General features: G+C 40.2%; 2 protein-coding genes across 8 annotated transcripts in view; both read right to left on the bottom strand.

The window, feature by feature from the left end:
- Positions 1-21,583, bottom strand: part of POLR2D (RNA polymerase II subunit D) — a 450,734-nt gene that overhangs the window by 138,517 nt on the left and 290,634 nt on the right. The window lies entirely within an intron of this gene.
- SAP130 (Sin3A associated protein 130) overlaps positions 1-21,583 on the bottom strand; it is an 81,121-nt gene that overhangs the window by 43,339 nt on the left and 16,199 nt on the right. For all 7 annotated transcript variants that reach the window (XM_077766734.1, XM_077766736.1, XM_077766737.1 and 4 more), the window contains 5 exons: positions 11,642-11,789; positions 11,391-11,481; positions 11,087-11,191; positions 6,186-6,327; positions 3,293-3,414 (listed from right to left, as the gene is read on the bottom strand). In XM_077766734.1, coding sequence (XP_077622860.1) covers positions 3,293-3,414; positions 6,186-6,327; positions 11,087-11,191; positions 11,391-11,481; positions 11,642-11,789 — 608 coding nt within the window. The remainder of the gene's footprint in view (positions 1-3,292; positions 3,415-6,185; positions 6,328-11,086; positions 11,192-11,390; positions 11,482-11,641; positions 11,790-21,583) is intronic.

Raw genomic sequence — 21,583 nt, 5'->3', positions numbered from 1 at the left:
ACTTCTGCCCACACCAAACCACTCTATTTCGAGCGCATATCCTGTGCTAATACTCCGTTCACAGACAGAAAAGTGCTTTCCTGCGGTCCCATCACGGCTCTGTGCTATCCATTCTGAGAGAGGCTTTCCAAATGTCACTTCCTTTAGAAGTCACTCCTGACCTCCAAGCCCACCCTCTCAAAGTAGAAATAACCTCTCTTAGCTCAGAAGCAGCCTGGCTTTGCTCAAGCCTTTTTTGCTGGGACTTAGCACATTCTCTCCAATAATAGTTCTTCATGTCTTATCTCCCTACTAGGCTCTAAGCTTGTTCAAAGTAAGGTTTATTTAAGAGTGAACTTAGAAAACAGAGCCAGAATAGGATCTTACATACAATAATAGGGTTCAATAAATATTTGTGAAATTAACAAATGCATGAATGAATAAATGAATGAAATGGAAAACATCTCTTAAACAAGGGAAATTTCGGGAACAATTTGTGAGAGATCAATTACTTACAAAGTACACAGTAATCTCATATTTGGCAAGATCAGAGCCTATTTTATATAAATTTTCCAGTCCTCTTCCTGATTTGAAAACATCTGCTTTAAAATCACTTAAAATGAGGGGGCACCTGGGTGGCTCAGTCGGTTTGAGCATCAGACACCTGAGTTTGGCTCAGGTCATGATCCCAGGGTCATGGGATCGAGTCTCATGTGTGCTGCACACTGAACACAGAGCCTGGTTAAGATTCTCTCTCCCTTTCCCTCTGCCCCTCTCCCCTGCTCACATATGCGTGCTTGCATGCACACACACACGCACACACACAAACACACACACGGTCTCTCTGTCTATAAATAAATAAAATCATTTAAAACAAGCCAGTTGAAAACAGGACATTAGGTAAGCTGGTTAATAAATCATTCCTTCAGCTGTGTCCATGCATGCAAAGATCCACATGTCTGAGAAATAATATATTACCCCTTATCTGCACAGACAATGACAGTATTGATACTGAAAGAAAGGAAGTGCTGTTGACTGGACTATTCACTTTTCTGTGTTTGTATCCATCAGGACCACTGCAGTGGTGAGAGAAGACACTTGGAAAAACAATAATGTAGAGAAACAGATGGCAGGCAGGATCCCCAATACTTTTGACGGTCCTCTTCTGATGGATGTTTACAAATACACGTTTATATAAAATGACAGTGTCTGCATAGCTGGTTCTAGCTCACAAGGGACTCTGCATGTCCTTTTCAGCTGGAGGGCATTCAGAGAAATACATATTGGCCTTGAGTTATCTTCTCCAGAAAGGCGACAGGACTGCACTGTTACAGAAATACCAATTGGCTGTGGTAGATGAAACTTGAAGCAGTGCTGTTACTGATGGAGACTTAAGGATTCTCAGCATTAAATGTAACGCGCGCGCTCGCACACACACACACACACACGTGACGTTTACTTAACTGTCAGAATGATGCTACCATACTTTTTGCATCCCCCCCTTTTTTTTTTTTAACATTTATTTAGTTTTGAGAGACAGAGAGATAGAGCATGAATGGGGGAGGGGCAGAGAGAGAGAGGGAGACACAGAATCTGAAGCAGGCTCCAGGTTCTGAGCTGTCAGCACAGAGCTAGATGAGGGGCTCGAATCCACAAACTGTGAGATCATGACCTGAGCCCAAGTCAGATGCTTAACTGACTGAGACACCCAGGCGCCCCCTGAATCCTACATTTAAATTCAGTTAAAGATGGTTTTTTCTTTATAGGATTGTTAATGAAGGAAAGTTATGTTTCCTTTAAACAGATGTTATTACTCTCCCTCCCTCTCTCCTCCCCTCCCTTGCTCTGTTCTCTCTCAAAGTAAACATTAAAAAAGAGATGTTACTACTTTGATGTACAGCAAAATAGGACAGAAAACTCAGAACAATTCATCAGCTACTTCTGCACATTAAAATAGGCCTTGGGGAAAGTTTTGTGGGGGGGAAAAACAATAAAAAACCCAAAGCAGAGACTGAGGAACCTGTTTTCAAAGCTATTTAAATTAATCCTGAGAATCTGAAAGTTTTAGACTCATGTTGTCCAATGGAAATATAAGTCCATTACAACTGTAAACTTTTCAGTAGCTACATTAATAAAGTAAAAAGCAGGCCAAATTAATTTTAATGATATATTTGTTTAAACCAATACACCCTAAATATTACACTTTCAAAATATAATCACTATAAAATTATTAGTAAGCTATTTTACATTCTCTTTTCCATACTATGTTTTCAAAATTCAAGGTATGTTTCACTATTTAAAAAATTTTTTAAATTAAAAAAATTTTGTTTTAGAGAGAGAGAGAGGGAGAACATGTGAGAGGAGTTGAGGGGTAGGTGGGCATAGGGAGACAGTCTTAAGCAGGCTCCACACTCAGCACAGAGCCCAACGTGAGGCTCGATCCCATGACCCCAGGGATTATGACCTGAGCCAAAATCAAGAGCCAGAAGCTGAACTGACTGAGCCATCCAGGTGCCCCAGGGTATGTTTTATTCTTAAACCACATCTCAAATCAGATATTGACTTCAATTTTTATCAATTAAGTTTTTATCAACAATATTTCATTTGTATTTTATAATATATAAAATACAATATAACCTACAGTTTTGAAACAGTAGTTTCATTACCACCAAGTTGTTCCAAACATATTCAAAATTTCTCTAATTTTCACTAAGTAAAACAACAAAAAAATCATGTTTCATCTGCACTGGGTCCCCACTCAATGCTCACGGCTCCATGTGGCCCTGGCTGCAATCCTGGAGTGCACAACAGAAAGGCAACACCCACAGTCTGGCTCTCTTATGCTTAAAGCAAGCTGAGGGTCTCACAGGAAAGGAAAACACAAACCCTGAGGACTGAGTATTACTTTTTCCGGATTAGCAAAAAGAACACTATTTGCAATGAGGATGGTGAGTGTTGAGTATAACTGGACTAGTATTAAAAACCAACAGATACCCCACAAAACAATTGAAGCTCCATATAAGTACAGTATTTCCCATTTTAACTATACTTCCATTTTAAGATATAACAAATTGTTAACATAATTATCCTCAAGGTGGGATAAAGTCATGCAAATATACTAATAAATAGCAACCTTTTTACAGATCACACAGATGTAATAAAAAACCTTGAAGCTTCAGATTATAACCTTATCTGAATCCGAAAAAAGAAGCTGAAGTAATAGAATCCATACTAGAAATACTCACTGATCAACTGTCATCTCATGCTTATAAAACCTGGAAAGTTAAAAGTCCTCTTAACAGCAGGGCTGTACCTGGATACTGTCGGATGGTGGACACAGAGCTGGTGATTGGGGTGTATGTGTGCGCAGCCAGTGGGTATGCAGAAGGTGGGTATGTTGGCAAAAAGTACTGGAACTGAACAGGAACAGACGGTCTATAGACGGAAGACAGATAATATGAGCCAAAATGGATCTATTTTCTTCTTCACTTTTAAATGATCCTATCCCCCAGATCCTGTTCATATCTTTATATGCCACACCAACACTTCCCCAATAGTGTCCCAAAGAAACTGTTAGAGCAAAGGACATACACCTAGAGAGAGGAATACTTTTAAAAACAAATGGGTACTATAAATAACCATTATTAATAAACATAAAAATACACAGAGCAATAATTACCAAAACCAACTCAAAAAAAAAAAAAAACCCCTCAATAATCAAAGGTTTGCTCAGCTCAGTTCCACTTGGAAGACTCTTAAATTCAGACTGTTTTTACTGGAAATCTTATCAAACACACTTAGAACAGATAATCCCAAACTTCTACAGACTGACTCCGAGACTAAAAAAGAAGAAACAAGGCCTAACTTATTTTTTTAGCTTAACGTAGTCTTGATACCAATCCTAGACAGGGAGAATAATAGAAAAGATCAACAAATCTCGCTTTCTACATCAATACAAAAATTTCTGAATAAAACTCAACTGAGTTTAAAATAAAATAAAATACATCATGACCAAGTAAGGTTTATCACAGGAAGAATGACTATCAGAATTTCTACTAATGTTTTATATACTGTTGAAAAATTAAGGACAATCGTTTGAAATATCACAAAAGACACATAAAAAATATGTACTAGAAACTAATATAACACTAAATGTTAACTATAACAGAATTAAAAAAAAATACTCCCCTTCTAAATTTTAATTGCATTCGATACTTATTCATGATATAAATACCTAAAAAATGGAATAGGAAAAAACTTGGTTCCTCAATCTGAAATCGATAATGAAATTTCATAAGAATTCCCATTCAGGTGAGAAATAAGAATACTTACTATTTCTGCTCTATTCAAGCTCCAGTTAACGAGAAAACAATAGGTATGCGAAATGGAAATGATAAAAATCCCTCAAACACCTACATAGGAAATCCAAGAAAACCTACAAGTTTTAGAACTAACAGGTGTGTTCAGCAAGGCAAATGGACAGAAGACCAACATATTAAAACCTATAAGCATTCCTATATATCATAATCCTCAAACAAGAACATTTAAAAAGGATCCAATTCTGAAATACTTCATACGCACCGTATGTACCAGCTTCTCGCTGGGGAAGGATAGATACAAATATAGAACAGGAGAGGAAATGGGGTTGAACTAGGAGTATCAACATGTACTATAGAGGTTTTACTACATCATATACTTCCTATTTCTGTCTGCTAAAAGGGCCTAGAAAAAAATGACAATCCAGTAGCAACGAACAGAGCTAACACCTAGATCCAGGTTTCTAAATGATGAAAAGGAACCAGATCTCCCTGGGGAAATGGGAGCTGCCAGGGCTCAGACAATATTCCGCAGGAGCTTGGACTATCTTGTTAGAGTGCAAAGCAAGGAAGGGCTAGAATGTATGGGACATGGCAAAGCCCACAGGAACTGGCCTGAAGAAGCTCTCAGAGATAATCTGAGCATCAAAACAAAGGACAGTAATGGATTATAATAGTGAATAAACCAAATCCATGATCCCATGCTGATTTAAAAAAGATACACCTCAAAATAAATAAGTGGGTATAAATAAGAGAATATTTATTTATTTACTTATTTATTTATTATTTATTTTTGAGAGAAACAGACAAGAGCATGAGCACGGGAAAGTCAGAGAGAGAGGGAGACACAGAATCTGAATCAGGCTCCAGGTTCTGAGCTGTCAGCACAGAGCCCGATGTGGGGCTCAAACTCACAAACCATGAGATCATGCCCTGAGCCAAAGTAAAAGGCCCAACCAACTGAGCCAACCCAGGCTCCCCAAGAGAATATTTATTTACTTAAGAATGCCAAGTGATAAATGTGGAAGAAATGACCATTAGAAAAAGGCACTATTTTGCAACCATCATAAACTGCAAGCAGCAACTGATTCAGCCAAGAATCAATTAGATGCTAATACCACTGAGACAAAGTTTATTGAGGAACAAGATATTTACAGTCTCCAAGTATTTCTACACGGATCAGTGGTTTACAAAGGAGAAAAATATACCTTTATGGAAAAATCTGGCAAACCCCACCTTCATTATGTAATTAGCGTTGCCATGGCTAATAATGAGACAGAAGGGTGCATGAGCTCTCTGATGTAACAGTGAGAAGAATGCATCACCTATGTGGTATTTGCTCCAAAAATGCATAACCTGAATCTAACGACAAGGAAACAATCCAACAAGCTCAAACTGAAGAATGTTCTACAAAGACAACTGGCCTGTCTATATTTCTTTTTTTCCACCAAAGGAATGTAAATGTATATTTATTAGGCCTGTCTATATTCTTAAAAAATCTCACTGAAAGAGAATGGAAGACTCAAGAATCATTTTGGGTTATTGTACTGTGGTTTTGAGAAGGTCTCTGTTGGGGGTGAAAAGGGAAGTACCTAGGGATGAAGGGTCATGATGCTGCACTCCATACCGTCAGACTGGCTCAAAATAAAGCAAACACAGATACATACCAACCAGAAAAAGCAGATTCTAGCAGAATATCCGTCAAAAGGTGAATAGCTCAATAAACACAGCACATTTTCATAAGAGGAAGAAAAATTATACAACATATTCTTTTCAGGGGCAAATCTGAAAGTAAGTGTATATATGCTATCTTGTGGCACATTCTGTTACTGAAAAATGAAAACAACTAAGGACACAATGGGGCAGTGTAACTGGCACATTCCCTCCTACCTATTGTCACTTCGGGTTTCCATGGCCACAGGATTTGGAGAGGCCCGATGACCTGAAATAGGAATCAGGCTGCTCCTCTCCGCAGGGTAATCAGGCTGGATCCGAGGAGAAGTGTGTGTGATCTGCTGAGGCACCACCTTAGCTACAAATGCAAAATCCAATCACATTACCTCTCATATGCTTTTACTGGCATGCCAAAACATTCTTGGCCAGCAACAATCTTAAGAATGCAAACAGTAATAAGAGGCCTAGCTTTTTAGTTTAATCGTAATAAAAAAAAAAAGAGTACTTAAGTTTTCAACTGAATTATTTCAATCCAATACTCCACTGATACATTCATACATTTATTTGTCAAACCTGGCTCAACATTACTACTTTAAACAAAAATACTAGCAATCAGGCCCTTTCCCCAGACCTGGCTTCTTGGAGACCTTTTTTTCAAAAGGAGAAAAAATTTTAATTAAAAAAAAAAATCAAAATTTTGAATACAGACATGGCAAAGATCTTAGCTTCTATTCCAGGGTCCACAGCTAATCAGGAATAGGGAGCTAATGAGTAGTGAGTCAATCATTCTAATTTCCAAGTCCTTAGTTTCCTCCTATATGAGGAGGCCTTCTCTAGAGAATCACTTTATTTCTAAAGTTTATTTATTTTGAGAGAAAGCATGAGTGGGGGAGGGGCAGAGAGAGAGAGGGAGGGGGCAGAGAGAGAAACAGGGAGGGGGGAGGGGGGAGGGAGGGAGAGAGGGAGAGGGAGAGAGAGAGAGAGAGAGAGAGAGAGAGAGATTGATTGAGAATCCCAAGTAGGCTCTGCACTAACAGCATAGAGCCTGATGTGGGGCTCAAACTCACAAACTGTAGGTCATGACCGGAGCCGAAACCAAGAGTCAGATGGTCAACTGACTGAACCACCCAGGTGCCCCAATAATCACTTTATTTCTTAGGTCGTCTGAATGTCCTGTGATTTTACACAATGCTTTCTTTTCTGAAAGAAATGCAGAATGCTCTTTTTTGAGAGAGAGTGTGAGAGAGACCAGGGGAGGGGCAGAAAGAGAGGGAGAGACAGAATCCTAAGCAGGCTCCGTGCTGTCAGTATAGAGTCTGACTCGGGGCTCAAACTCCCAAACCATGAGATCATGACCTGAACCAAGATTAAGAGTCAGACACTTAGTTGACTCAACTGCCCATGTGCCCCTACATAATGCTTTACAGCAAAAATCAAAATGACTATACAGAGTTTTCAAACCTAATGTGAGGCTCAAAGTTTGCTCTCCTCTAGCATTTGCAATCAAGTTTCGTTTAGAAGGTACAGCTGAACTGGGCCCTACTTTAGTGTTCTTACAAAACTGTCCCTTTGTGTGGGGGAATTTGGAAAGGAGAGCTGCAACCTACATTAGAGAAATACAAGGACAGCTACCCTCTATGCACCTGAGTTACAGCAGGGACAGGCACATCAACACCGGTGACTAGGACGATGTCACCACATCATCCAAAGTGCAGTGCACTGAATGCCTGTGGTAAGCAGCACAAACCCCAGGATCCACCCCCCCCCCCCGCCATTTCCCAAGGGAGGCAGCTGGAGACATTTCTGCTGGATGATAGCTGGGACGCCCAATTCAACCACTGATGATGGCATCTAATGGCTAATGAAGAGAGGAGCTGGCATGACACATTTTCCACAGGTGGCAAATAAAGGGGAGCAGACAGGGAAGCAACTAAACCTTGTTTTTACACTGTGCACATACAAGATAGAGAAAAGAATGCTTCCAATAGGAATGCAGTTGTAATTGGGCAGAGCAGCTAACCATGGGTTGGGAAACCATACACACACCCATGAATTTATAGCTCCACCTTTTTTTTCTAATTAAAAAAGCTACAGGGGCGCCTGGGAGGCTCACTTGGTTAGGGTCCGACTTCGGGTCAGGTCATGATCTCACGGTTCGTGAGTTTGAGCCCTCCACTGGACTCTGTGCTGACAGCTCAGAGCCTGGAGCCTGTTTCAGATTCTGTGTTTCCCTCTCTCCGCCCCTCGCCCACTTATGCTCTGTCTCTCTCTCTCTCAAAAATAAACATTTAAATAAATTTTTAAAAAGCCACATTTCTCAGTTATCCAAGAAAACCCAAAAAACACCCAAACACTTCAGGAAAAACATAATGCAAAAATCATAAGTTGAACATAATGCCACCTCCAAAGAGAATCCCTGTTTTCTGAATCCTGTGACCATCTGATTCTGCTTTTTATAATTCCAACACCTCTGTCACATGTGGGCCAGAGCATGGAGAAAATAAAGACAGTATTCTACTGGAAACAAATATTCTTTAAAGGCAAAGACTATGCTCATGGTTAATCAGGCTTTTCCCCGTGACTCAACACATTTCTATTAGTAAAAGTTGTTGAATTAAATATTTAATCTCACCTGGAGAAAGTCAAGTGTCACTTGGAAAAAGCCGCTTAAGTGATTTTAACATATCCCCTAAAATCCTACTTGAAAATCAATGCTCTAGGGTTAGTTATCAGGTTTCCTTTCTCAACCAAGGTACCTTTGCACAGGGATCATATAGTGATGTAACAGAAAAGTACTTGGCTTACTATAAAACAGGAAAAGAAAACCAGAACATGTGCCTAATGGGACTTAGATGAAATCAATCACATTAAATAGCAGATGTTAAATCTGGAGCCTACTGTCAAATGATACTCTCATCTAGAATTTAGCAAATGGCTAAAAATCAAAGATAAAACAGCTGGGAGATGTAGAATACTACACTGTAACTGAAGACAGGTAAAAAGTTGATACTTTTAGCCAAATGAATGCACGTATTTCTGTCTCCTGGAACTCTGAGTGAGTTTTCTTCCAGTGTGACCTCTTAGGAAGATATAGTGACATTAATAGGAACTAATTTCTAAGTAACTCTTTACAGAGAGGACTCAACATGGAACCAGAGAGCCCTTATAGGGCACACTGCCCTCTCTTTACCTGTCTAACTTTCTTCATAGCTATAGATACACTAGTGAGGTTCTCGACTATAAAAATGGTAAGAGTAAGCCTGGCTCATTGTTACAGCGCTGACGAGATACAACCAGAAAAGGTGTGAGGTGACAATATGGAACAAGCAACGATTTTTTTCAACAAAAGTGTGTCAACGCTAAAGTCATACAAACACACAGACCCTCCGAACTTCTTTTCAAACCAGGGAATTAAATTCAGAGGTGAAGGAAAGAGGCGTGGTCTCTCCGATGCCAAGATGCAGTGAGCATAATGTGAGAAAGAGCCAGCAGCAGTGTTCTCACCACTAAAAAGCCTGCCGTGGGACTCACACCACATTAAGGACTGGCGTGGCCAAATTATCTAAGGGAAGGGGAAGGGCTTCCTGGGTCCCACCATCATTTCAGAAAAGCGTCCTCCAAGTTTTCCCAGAGGGATGTGAAGCTGTCTAACATGGGAAGGATGAAAGGAAGGAAGCAGAGAGGGAAGGAACACCCCCGCACTAGAATGTAGCTGGTTGGGAAGCCATACTTCTGTGTCTGTGCCCCAGACTTCTGCTGGTTAAGTACATCAGTGTGTCATCTTACAGAAAGCACTCTTCCAAGAGTCTACGAAAAATATGGCAGCTGTCCCATGTCTCTGGGAATAAACAACAAAATGACATGCTTATCATCATACAACCTAATCAAAGCCAACCCTGGAAAACAAACCTGGGGCTTGCGAATAAAGAGAGCAGCGCTCTGCCTCAGAGGTCAGTCCCACTGTGGAAGCTGTGACGGTGAGACATCAGCCCCCAGGACAGGTGCTGGCACCTGTAGGGAAATCCTGCCAGATGCCTGCTCTGTATGGCCCACGGGCCGTACAGGGATTCACACTTCGTCACGGTGGGTGAGGGGAGAATCAAAAGAAGAACATTACATGACACATGAAATTTATATGAAATCCAAATTTCTGTGTCTGTAAAAGGACTGAATTGTAGTCTTGCTCATTTGTTTACATATTATCCACAACTCAGCAGCTGTGACACAGACCTATGAGTCCTACAAAGCCTGAACCAATTATAATCTGGAGCTACAAAGAAAGAGCTCAATCCCTGCTCTTAATGACTACAGTTTGGCTGCCAGAAACTTTTCAAAGATTTTTTCTTCTTAAAAAAAATTGTTTTTATTGTTAATTTATTTTTGAGAGAAAGAGCACAAGCAGGGGAGGGGCAGAGAGAGAGGGAGGCACAGAATTTGAAGCAGGCTCCAGGCTCCAAACTGTCAGCACAGAGCCCAAAGTGGGGCTTGAACCCACCAACCACGACACTGTGACCTGAGCCAAAGTCAGACACTTAACCGACTGAGCCGCCCAGGTGCCCCTCAAATATATTCTTCTTAATATTCAAGGCATATACAAATGTAAAAGGGGAAGAAACAAAGCTGGGAAGAAATTTTAGCATGGTTGTGAAGTACCCTGAGGTAGGGGTAGGACAAGAGCCTAAGGTAGGTAATCAACTTGAGGGTTCCCACCCTTCCTGCTGTGCTTCACCCAGAGATTTTTCCTGAACAATCCAGCGAGGTACAAGTTCTCTTCGTTCCAGATCCTTGCTTCTTTCTTGTGTTTCCTGTGGACCTTGTCTATGTCTGTGAAGTTAACTTATTTCTTAATAGGTACACACAGAAAAGGTAAAGTCTGGTGAATGAGGAAATCAAAGTGTGTTAAAAGGTTTACTTTAAGCTCTCAAACATTATCCTCTCCCCACCATGCCAAATCTGTATGACAGACACATTTAAAAGTTAAATTCAGCATTGCTTTGAAAATCAACCACATTAAAAAATAAACCAAAACCCTACCAATACTAGCCCTCTATACGAAGACCTGATTAGAGGGGCTGAAAAATCCCTTTCAAGCTCTGTGAAGGCTGCAGGGCACCTACCGACTGGGATGTTTGAGGTGGTCACAGCGGTAGCATGGGACGAATGTGAGGGCATTGTCATGGTAACAATTGTACTCGTGGGAGCTTGTGTGTGTGACACAGAGCCTGAAATTGGAGAAAAAAATATTTTCAGCAATGACCTCTGCACACACACTACAGATTCTCAAAAACATGATAAAAGCGCTTAGGAAAAGATAAGCAACTTCTTTTATTTTTTTCCTCTGACTGAAGCTGAGAAATGAAAAGTTAATTCACCACTGAAGCCTCATACTTCCCTGGCGGGAGAGTGGGGCTGCCAACTTACCGGCCGTGGTCGCTGAAGGAATGGTGTTGGTCGCCAAAATAGGTGCCACGGTGGCCGCAGCCACGGGCGTGCCGGTGCTGAAGATCGTTTTCTGGGGGGGGAGATCCACAACACAGTTATCAACAAGAACAGCTTCCCCTCAGTCCAGCTTAAAAGCAATCTCTGCCTTCGATATTGTGAGGCTCTGAGCAAGTTTGGCACAACTCTGGTTTTAACCCAAGCCTACACGATGGTTTCGCCTCCGGTTGTACCTGCGCCATGGTGTGAAGCTGCTGTTTCGGCGTCCCTAATGCGGGATGTGATGGCAGTGTGATTCTTGTTGTCACATCCCGTGACTGGGCAGGACGCTGAATACTAATCGCTGCAGATGGTGGATGCTGGATGGACAAAGCTGGCCGACTGGAAAGGGAGAACAGACGTGTGATGTCCAACTTGCCTCTAGACTTGACGCAGGCAGTCAAGTCCATTCACTGTCTTTTTTTTTTTTTTTTTTAACGTTCATTTATTTTTGAGAGAGAGACAGAGTGTAAGCAGAGGAGGGTCAGAGAAAGGGAGACACAGAATCCAAAGCAGGCTCCAGGCTCTGAGCTGTCAGCACAGAGCTTGACAGAGCTGTCAAACACATGGGGCTTGAACTCGTGAATCACCAGATCATGACCTGAGCCAAAGCTGGACACTCAACTGACTGAGCCACCCAGGTGCCCCCATGTACTATCTTGTACTAGACCACTGTCCTACAGTTGTATTTTTTGTAGGTCTATAAAGTGTACAGGTGAACCTAGGAAGGAAATGGCCTGTTAAGTTTCTCTCCTGAAAGTCCCATAAACCTCATTTCCAAAGGTATCCATACGTACCATGAACCAAATCAATTAATCCTTAGCCCTTCTCAGCACTCTTGTGCAGCTAATAACACTTAGGACAATCTTAAGTAAGCATTATTATAATCAATACACTTCACTCTGTGGACAAAACTGGAGATACTCACTGAGGTTTTCCTGTTATGAGGGAGGATTACAGACAACCTCGATTAACAGCAGCCTGAGCCAGGGCCCCTGAAGCAATGACCTGCCCCCAATTTTGTATTATTCCTCTCTGTGTCATTCCTTACAAAGTTAGTTATGAGTGCCTAATGATGAAAGGGCTATCCACAAGAGAGCAGGTCAAATTAACTGGCAGTTAGCTACTGAAATTCCAACAGTGACAAGAAAACTTGACATTATAACAAAGTTGGCATCTCAAGTCAGAGGGGGAACGGACTACTGATAAGAAATGATGTTGGGAAGACTATGCAGCCATTTGGAAAAAATAAAATTGGATCCATGCTTCACACATTACACCAGGATAAATAGGAAAAGGATCAAAGATTTTACAGCAAATTAAAAAATACAGGGAAAAAAGAATTCTTTTATAACTTTACAGTGGAAGAGAGCTTTTTAACTACTAAAAGCTTTCAAAACCCAAAAGCTATAAAAAGATCAATAAATATGACTCTGTGACAAATAAGAAAACCTACATATAGCAAAACACACCATAAGCATAATCAAGGCTCATAAATCAAAGTGTAATCTTAATACCCTAAGATATCCTTGGGGTCAATGAGAAAAATAATAGCCCAACAGAAAACAAGCAAAGGATATGCGTAGCCAGTTCACTAAAAGGAAAATGCAAATGGCCCCTGAATTAAGGATGTTCGCTCCCACTCAAAGGAAGAGAAATACAATTGAAAATACACTGAGACATTACTGTTCACCTAGTAGGACGGCAAAACCCCACAAGGACAGCATTCTGTTGTTCAGGCTGCAAGGAAACAGGTGCTTCTGAATGTCCTGGATGGAGGATAAACTGGTATAAACCCCAGGGAAGGCTAAATTATAACTGTACATAATTGCTGATTACTTTTGGGAATCCATCCTACAGATATTCTCGTACATGTGTCATTGATGGCAGTATTACTTATGATAGCAAACGACCGGAAACAACCTCAAACCCATTCAGACGTACAATGGGTCACTATACTGCTACTAAGAGAATGATGAAACTATGTAATGTAGGAAACCTTCGATATATGTTCCTATATGAAAAGAATGCAAAGAGAATCCATGAGTTAATTTTGGTTAAAAAGGATAGAAGAAAGAACTGTACGTGCATCTGACTGTATTTAAGAAACCCTGGAAGGATATCCAGTAAGTTATTATCAGATAACTTAGAAAAGCAAAAGGAAAGGAACATAGGATCTTGGTGGACGGGGGACAGATAAGGGAATGACATCCTTTACTACACGTCTTTTTTATGCTTTCATATTTTGGAACCATGTGACTACACATCAAAAAGAAGTTGGTAAGTTGAGCTGTAAGGATAGACCTGACTGGGACTGCATGTATTTAAAAAAAATTTTTTTTAATGTTGATTTTTGAGAGAGAGAGAGAGAGAGAGAGAGAGAGAGAGAGAGAGCGTGAGCAAGTGAGCGAGTATGAGCAGGGGAGGGTGAGACAGAGAGGGAGACACAGGATCTGAAGCAGGCTCCAGGCTCTGAGCTGTCAGCGCAGAGCCTGACAGGGTGTGAACTCAAACCGCGAGATCATGACCTGAGCTGAAGTCAGACACTCAACCAACGGAGCCACCCAGGCGCCTGGGACTGCATGTGTCTAAACTAAGAAATGGTTAATTTCATCCTAAGGATCTTCTCTCAAAATTCTTTAAAAACAGACATGGGGATATTAGAAAATAAAGTGTTAAAAGTGAATAAAGGATGTTTTTCTCTCTCAAAAGAGAATTAAATGCCTTATCATTTGAGTTTAAAGGAAAGCCGAAAAGACGTCACAGATACAACTATGCAACTTGGTAGAACTCACTGAAGAGAAAGCATACTGGATTTTCACCTTGGCTTTTTGTTTTTTCCAGGATGAGGCATTTCCCCAAGCCCATTCCCTATGTTTACCCAAGATGTAAAGGACCCCATAAGATTTCCTCTTACATGACTCTCATGTCCTCAAGCCAGAAAAAAACCTAGAAATATAAAAACCCAGATAATCCTGAAAAGTCCTTTGGTCATTAATTTTAAGCCTTTATTATGCCTCTTCTGTTAGTGGTCTAAAAAAGGGTGGAAATAGGAAATGGATGTTCTCTGATAATTTAAATGACCACTCTGAGATTTTGTTTCGGTTTCCTTTTCTCTCTCCATATTATGATAGACTCCAGTTTTTATTATGAGTAACAGAGCCCAAAAGTTATATTCAGAAACACAAAGAAAAACACAAGCTGTGTCTATTCCACAGTCAGCCTGGCCCATCACCACTGAGAACGGCACACTGGTGGGATTACTGCACTAGATCAGACCACACATGGTAACCCAAGTGTGCCGCACTGAGAGCTGAAGTACTTCGGTGGCTTCTGACATTACTGAAGATGACCATTTGGTCCCACTGTCCTAAGGGTCCGAATGCAGGTTGCAGGGTCAGAAGTTTGATACAATCCCTGCTGAATCCGCCTACAGATATTATTCTTGATGCAGCAAATGGAGACTCAGACCTTGCTCAAATTAACAGGATTCTGAACACCATTGGTCCAGTGAATGAACAGTAATCAGGACTTTGTTTTACAGCCTGGATTCTTCCCTACATGGCTTTCACATCCTCTTCAAAGGTGACTTTAGAATAACTTGAGAAGAGTGGGTATTTGGGGACATAGACCAACAGCTATCAGGATATCTCTGCAGCTTTAGCAGGTAAAAAATCCATTTTGGATACTGGATTTTGTAATGTTTATTTATTTTTCAGAGAGAGAGAGAGAGAGAGCATGAGTGAACGAGCAGGGGAGGGGCAGAGAGGGAGACACAGAATCCAAAGCAGGCTCCAGGCCCTGAGCTGTCAGCATAGAGCGCGATATGGGGCTCGAACTCATAGACTGTAAGATCATGACCTGAGCGAAGTTGGGCGCCTAACTGACTGAGCCACCCAGGCGCCCTGGAGACTGGATTTTTAATAGCTGACAACATACTGCACTAAGTACCATGTGATGTAAGACACCTGCCCCAGCATTTGTAATGAAAACCATTCAGAGAGACACACGTATATATAATTAAAATAAGGACAAATTTTAGGATGGGTGAACTTGCTTATAAAAGTAACTCTGAAAAGCCTCATAACAAAGAATAATGCCAACATCTGAATTACCGGGAAAGGGTCTCCTCAATTTGCCTTACATGCACTGACATTTAAGAGGTCCAGCTCATACAAAAAATACCCAAAAAAGAATATTTGTATTAAGGATTCAAACATGGTTTTAAGTGCTTTTGAAAGCACAGACTATAATATATAGTAGTCTTTAAATTTCATGCACTCTTAACAGAAAATGGTAAATATTAACATTTCTATAACATATATTACATGCTAGGCATATTCTAAGTCCTTTATATATATATTAATATAATTACTTTTTTAATTTAAATAGATTTTTTAAAAATGTTTTTAATGTTTATTTTTGAGAGAGACAGAGACAGAGTGTGAATGGAAAGGGGCAGAGAGAGAGAGGGAGACACAGAATTTAAAGCAGGCTTTAGGCTCTGAGCTGTCAGCACAGAGCCCAACGCAGGGCTCAAACTCATGGACTGCGAGATCATGACCTGAGCCAAATTTGGATGCTTAACCAACTGAGCCACCCAGGCGCCCCTATAATTACTTTTTATAATGATCTCTGAGGTAGCAATTACTATTGCCATTTTCTAGGTGAGGAAATTGAGGCATTTACTCTTTGACCTAGTACTCTCACTTCCATGAACAGACTCTGAAAGTACACCATCAAAAACATGCAACAGCATGTGTAAAAACATCTATCACCACATCCATAAGCTGGGGTATGACACAGTCAAAAATAAAGGAACGAATAAGGTATCTCTAGGTACTGATCTGGAGTCCTCTCCAGAATATACTGTTAAGAGAAAAATGCAAGGTACAAAACAGTATATATAAATACAACAGGCTAGATTTTCTGTAAGAAAGGAGTGAAAACAAAAAAATGTATGGGTTGATTTGTGCATATACTTACTTCATAAAAAGAAACCCTGAAACACCAAATCAGAGAATAATAAAATGGTGACTCACCAAAGAGCAAATGGCAAGTTGGGTGGGACCAGGGATACTTGTGAGTCCATCTTTTTATATAGCTTTGACTTTTGAACCAAATAAATATTTTACATATTTTTTAAGTAGACTTCACACCCAGGGTGGAGCCAAACACAGGGCTTGAACTCACAACCCTGAGATCAAGAGGCAGATGCTTAACCAGCTGAGCCACTAAGGCAGCTCTGATATTTTACATATTTTTTAAAAAGTTAAATAAAAAAGTAAATTCTAGGGGCACCTGGATGGCTTTGTCAGTTGAGCATCCAACTCTTGATTTCGGCTCAGGTCATGATCTCATTGTGAAATCTGTAAGATCAAGCTCACAGCGCAGAGCCTGCTTGGGATTCTCTCTCCCCCTCTTTCTCTTCCCTTCCCCTGTTTGCATGAATGTGCATGCATGTTCTCTCTCTCTCTCTCTCAAAAAAAAAAGGCAAATCCCAAAGTTAAAAAATAAATTTAAACAAATAGTCGTAACTATGTATGAAATTTTAATAAATACACACTAGAAAGATAACCAAAAACGAGAACCAATTTATCTTAGAAAGTAAAGAGATAGGAAGAAGGGAAATTGGTACCTGAGGGACAGAGAATGACATTTCTCACTGTATACCTCTTTTTATATATTTATATTTTGAAAGTATGTGAATATAAATTACAGAAAATGTTACTACATATTCCACATAGAAAAGAACCACTTCAAGTGACTTTTGAACACATTCTCATTCTGTTTAGTGGGATCCAGTCTGAGGACAAAAGAACTGTGAAGAAGTCTTAAACTTCATTCAGTTTTACTATGAGCATAATCTACAGAAAGTAAGGGGTTGATTTTTGACAGGTTGACGTGGGACTCTGAATTGTTACTATGAAACTATTTTTTTAATATTATAGATCAAAAAACGCAAGTAGTTACGCTAATGTCTTGAGGACACAAGGTTTTCGGTATAAAAGATGCACAAGTATAAAATTGAAAAGGAGCGCCTGGGTGGCTCAGTCGGTCGTGTCTGACTCTTGATTTTGGCTCGAGTCATGATCTCACGGTTAGTGGGATTGAGCCTGATGAGGGGCTCCACGTTGACTGCATGGAGCCTGCATGAGATTTTTCTCCCACTCCCTCTCTCAAAACAAATAAACTTAAAATATATATACGGGGCACCTGAATGGCTTTAGTCAGTTAAGTGGCTGACTCTTGATTTCAGCTCAGGTCATGATCTCACAGTTCATGAGTTTGAGTCCTGCATCAGGCTCTGAACTCCTAGCACAGAGCCTGCTTTGGATCCTCTGTCACCCTCTCTGCCCTGCCCCTGCTTGTGTTTACTCTCTCTCAAAAATAAAGAAATGTTAGAAAAATTAAAAAATATATATATATAAAATTTAGAAAAGAAAAATCCTATGTTAAATTTCATTTGGAAATATCAGCATGAAGACATGACTATGTTTACTATATTGATTACCTCTGTCCACAGAAAGAGCCCAGAAGGAAATGATCCCCCAAGAGCCAATGTACAGCCCTAACACCCAGATCTTGGGTTCTAATTCCCATTCTCCACTAAAGAGAACCAATAATCTTTGGAGAAATGGCTGATTTCAAGACCAGGGAAGCAGGAAAAATAAAAAGGGGCCTCATTTATCATGTACCAGAAATAGGAAAGTATGTGAAGTCCAAAAGGAAATATCAAAATGACACTCAAGCCAGTTTGTAGGGGTTCTCACTAGCCAAATTTGGGGCAGCTGGGAAAAAAAAGTGATTTTCATTAAAATACACCAAGAAAATATCCTTGAGTCCATAGTAGCAACTCCCCCTATACAAAAAAGATCAAAGAGATTAAGTAAGGTCAACCAGCTAGAAAGTGCTCCCAAGTCTGTTGTCTTAGTCACTATACTATTTCTCTTCAATGGCCTCAAAGGCAGCTCTAGGAAGAGATCCAATTTAGACAAATACAGAAAATACGTGGTTAATTTACAATGAGTGGACTAATGACCATTCTCCAGTGTTGAACTGGATGTTTGCCTCACTTCTTTAAAGTGAGGACAAGAAGTTCTGTAGGCAGAGACCACCGGTTTGGGATTTTCTCCACCTCTCAGAGAACAGTAACAAGGAAAAGAAAAAGGAATGCAGTCTACGTCTTTGGCAAAACTAGGAGATATCTGAAACCTCAACCCGCAGGAGAGGTCACAGAACTGCTAAAGGCAGCGATACTCAAACATGAGCCAATATAGACAGGATTTCTGCAGCTACAGTTTAAGGGACAAAATCGAGTCAAGTATAATTCTCCAAAGTGAGGAGCATACTGTGACACAGGAAACCATAATCTTTTGTGTGTAACGATCATAGGGGTCACTGAAGCAGAACCTGGACCTGTTCCAACATCCAAGAATCAAGGACAGAGGATTAAACTATGAACCACACATACAAATAAGTGCCATGTGAAAAACAGTGTGGTGAGGGGCAACTGGCTGGCTCAGTTGATAGAATATATGACTCTTTATCTCAGGATCATGAGTTCAAGCCCCATGTAGGGCACAGAGCTTACATTAACAAACAAACAAACACAACATGTGGTAAGACCCAGGAAAGAGAGAAACTGCCATTTGGGGCAGTCTATCTTCACTAGCAGGAGAGAAGTAATGACCAAGAAAACACAAACACAGGATCCTGAGCCATTAGGAAAATTTCCCCTAAACCAGTACACAGCCCAGCCTACAACAAGAACTAATTACAAACAGATGATACAGAATACATTCAACTCTATTCAAAGACGAGTACTCATGATCTATCTCATGATGCTACAAAAAAAAAAGGTGGACAGAAAAAGGGGAGGTTCATTAGAAACACTTTCACTAAGCAGATGAAAACTGTGCCACGGATGAAGAAACTTAATGAAATAACTGCTTCCATGAAATGAAAACACAAAGCAAAGATGTAAGAGCTCACTGGACATACTGATTAGACAAGAGAAGGGGCTAAAATAAGCATAGCTCAAGAGAGAAACAGAAGAAAATATTCAGCTGCATCAGGAATGAAAGCAAAACTAAAAGTAGAGCATGCCAGACAATGCTGGAAACTCGGTAAGAAACAGAGAAGACTGTGAGAAAAGTAAGCAGAATCAAAAGGGGAAAGTGTTACTAAGGCTTTGATAAGGAAGTCATGCAATAGATCCAACAAACACATAACTGGGTGCTCCCACCCACTAAAATAGAATGAACACGTAAAGATACAATCCAAGAAAGCTATTCATAAATACAGTATAATGCTGCAGATTAAAAACGTACAACATGTGTCAGAACAGAATAATATACAATGGTCACTACAAAACAAATTCCAGTTTAGTCACTGAAACTCAAAGATAGAGAATCTTAGGGGCGCCTGGGCGGCTGAGCTGGTTGACCTTCTGACGTTCGGTTTCAGCTCACGCCATGATCCCAGGGTCAAGACTGAGCCCCCCACTGGGCTCGGTCTATAGTGTGGAGCCTGCTTAAGAGTCTCTCTTCCCTCCTCTGCCTTCTCTCCTGCTCATGTACTCTAGCTCTCTCTCTCTCTTTAAAAAAATAAAACCAAAACACAATAAAACAAAAAACAAAGATAAAAAATCTGAAGCAATCAGGCAAAAATATCAAGATCCTTTTAAGATGTTAAAAAAAAATCAAGCTGTACATTATCCAGTTCTGGAAGGCAGAGGGAAAATACTGATAAAGTACTCACAAAAAGAATACAGAAACAAAAGAATTATCAGCTAAACTACTGCTTAAGTATAATGATAGCTGCAAAACGATTCTGAACACGTGAAAAGTCAATGCTGGTCTGGTAAGTTCTTTTTGAAGAAATTAATAGAGAACAGATTTCATTCAATCAAGCAATGAACAATTAAAATAATGATTTTAAAAAACTGACAGATATGATTACTCTATTTAACAAAAAGAATAAGACCACTTAAAAGTTTTTTGGGACTTTCCTTCATTTCTATGCCTAGGACCAATTTAATCATCATTGGTGTATCTGGTCTTTGAGAGTTTGGCAGAATTCAGTGAAATCATCTGGGTCTGGTGATTTTCTGGGAGATGTTGGTTTGAAATTTTTTTTTCTTTCTCCAATAAGTATTGGTCTGTTTAAATTTTTCTGGCTTCAGGGGCACCTGGGTGGCTCAGTCGGTTGGGCATCTGGCTCTTGACTTTGGCTCAGGTCATGATTTCATGGTTTGAGTTCAAGCTCCACACTGGGCTCTATGCTGACAGCACATAGCCTGCTTGAGATTCTCTCTCTCTCTCTCTCTCTCTCTCTCTCTCTCTCTGCCCCTCCCCCACTCACATGCTCTCTGTCTCTCTCAAAATAGACAAAATTAAAAAAATAAAAAATACACTTTTTGGCTCAATTTAATTCAAAGGGAGGTAAATATTAGAAATTTATCAGTGTTACAGATTTTTTTTAACTTAAAAAAAATTATTTATTTTGAGAGATGAGCAGGGGAGGGACAGAGAGAGAGGGAGAAAGACAGAATCCCAAGCAGGCTCCACACTGTCAACGTAGAGCTCGATGCGGGGCTCAAACTCACGAGCTAGGAGATCATGACCTGAGCCGAACACTTAACTGACTGATCCACCTAGGTGCCCCTATCACTGTTACAGATTTAAACAGAAAAATCATCTGTTCATTAGGGTTTTTGTCCGTTTAATTCACTAGTATATTTCTAGTGCCCAGAATACTGAGACTGGCAAAATGCTCAAAGTACATCTTACAAAATTCAACAACCATTTTTTAATTAAAAACTCAACACACTGGAGAAGACAGATACTTGGGTAACATGGTTTTAAAAAAAAACTCTAGTTTTCACTGTCTACACATTTATAACTTTCAAACTGAGTTGCCTGGGTGGCTCAGTCCGTTAAGCGGCCGACTTCAGCTCAGGTCATGATCTCACAGTTCGTGGGTTCGAGCCCCCAACAGATTCTGTGCTGACAGCTAGCTCAGAGCCTGGAGACTGCTTCAGATTCTGTGTCTCCCTCTTTTTCTGAACCTCCCCTGCTCATGCTGTCTTTCTCTCTCTCTCTCAAAAATAAATAAAACATTAAAAAAAATTT

Source organism: Crocuta crocuta, unplaced genomic scaffold (assembly GCF_008692635.1).
Source record: "Crocuta crocuta isolate KB4526 unplaced genomic scaffold, BGI_CrCroc_1.0 scaffold5, whole genome shotgun sequence".
Taxonomy (NCBI): Eukaryota; Metazoa; Chordata; class Mammalia; order Carnivora; family Hyaenidae; genus Crocuta; species Crocuta crocuta.
Note: the sequence above shows the minus strand (reverse complement) of the source record. Positions and strands in the feature narration are given on the sequence as shown.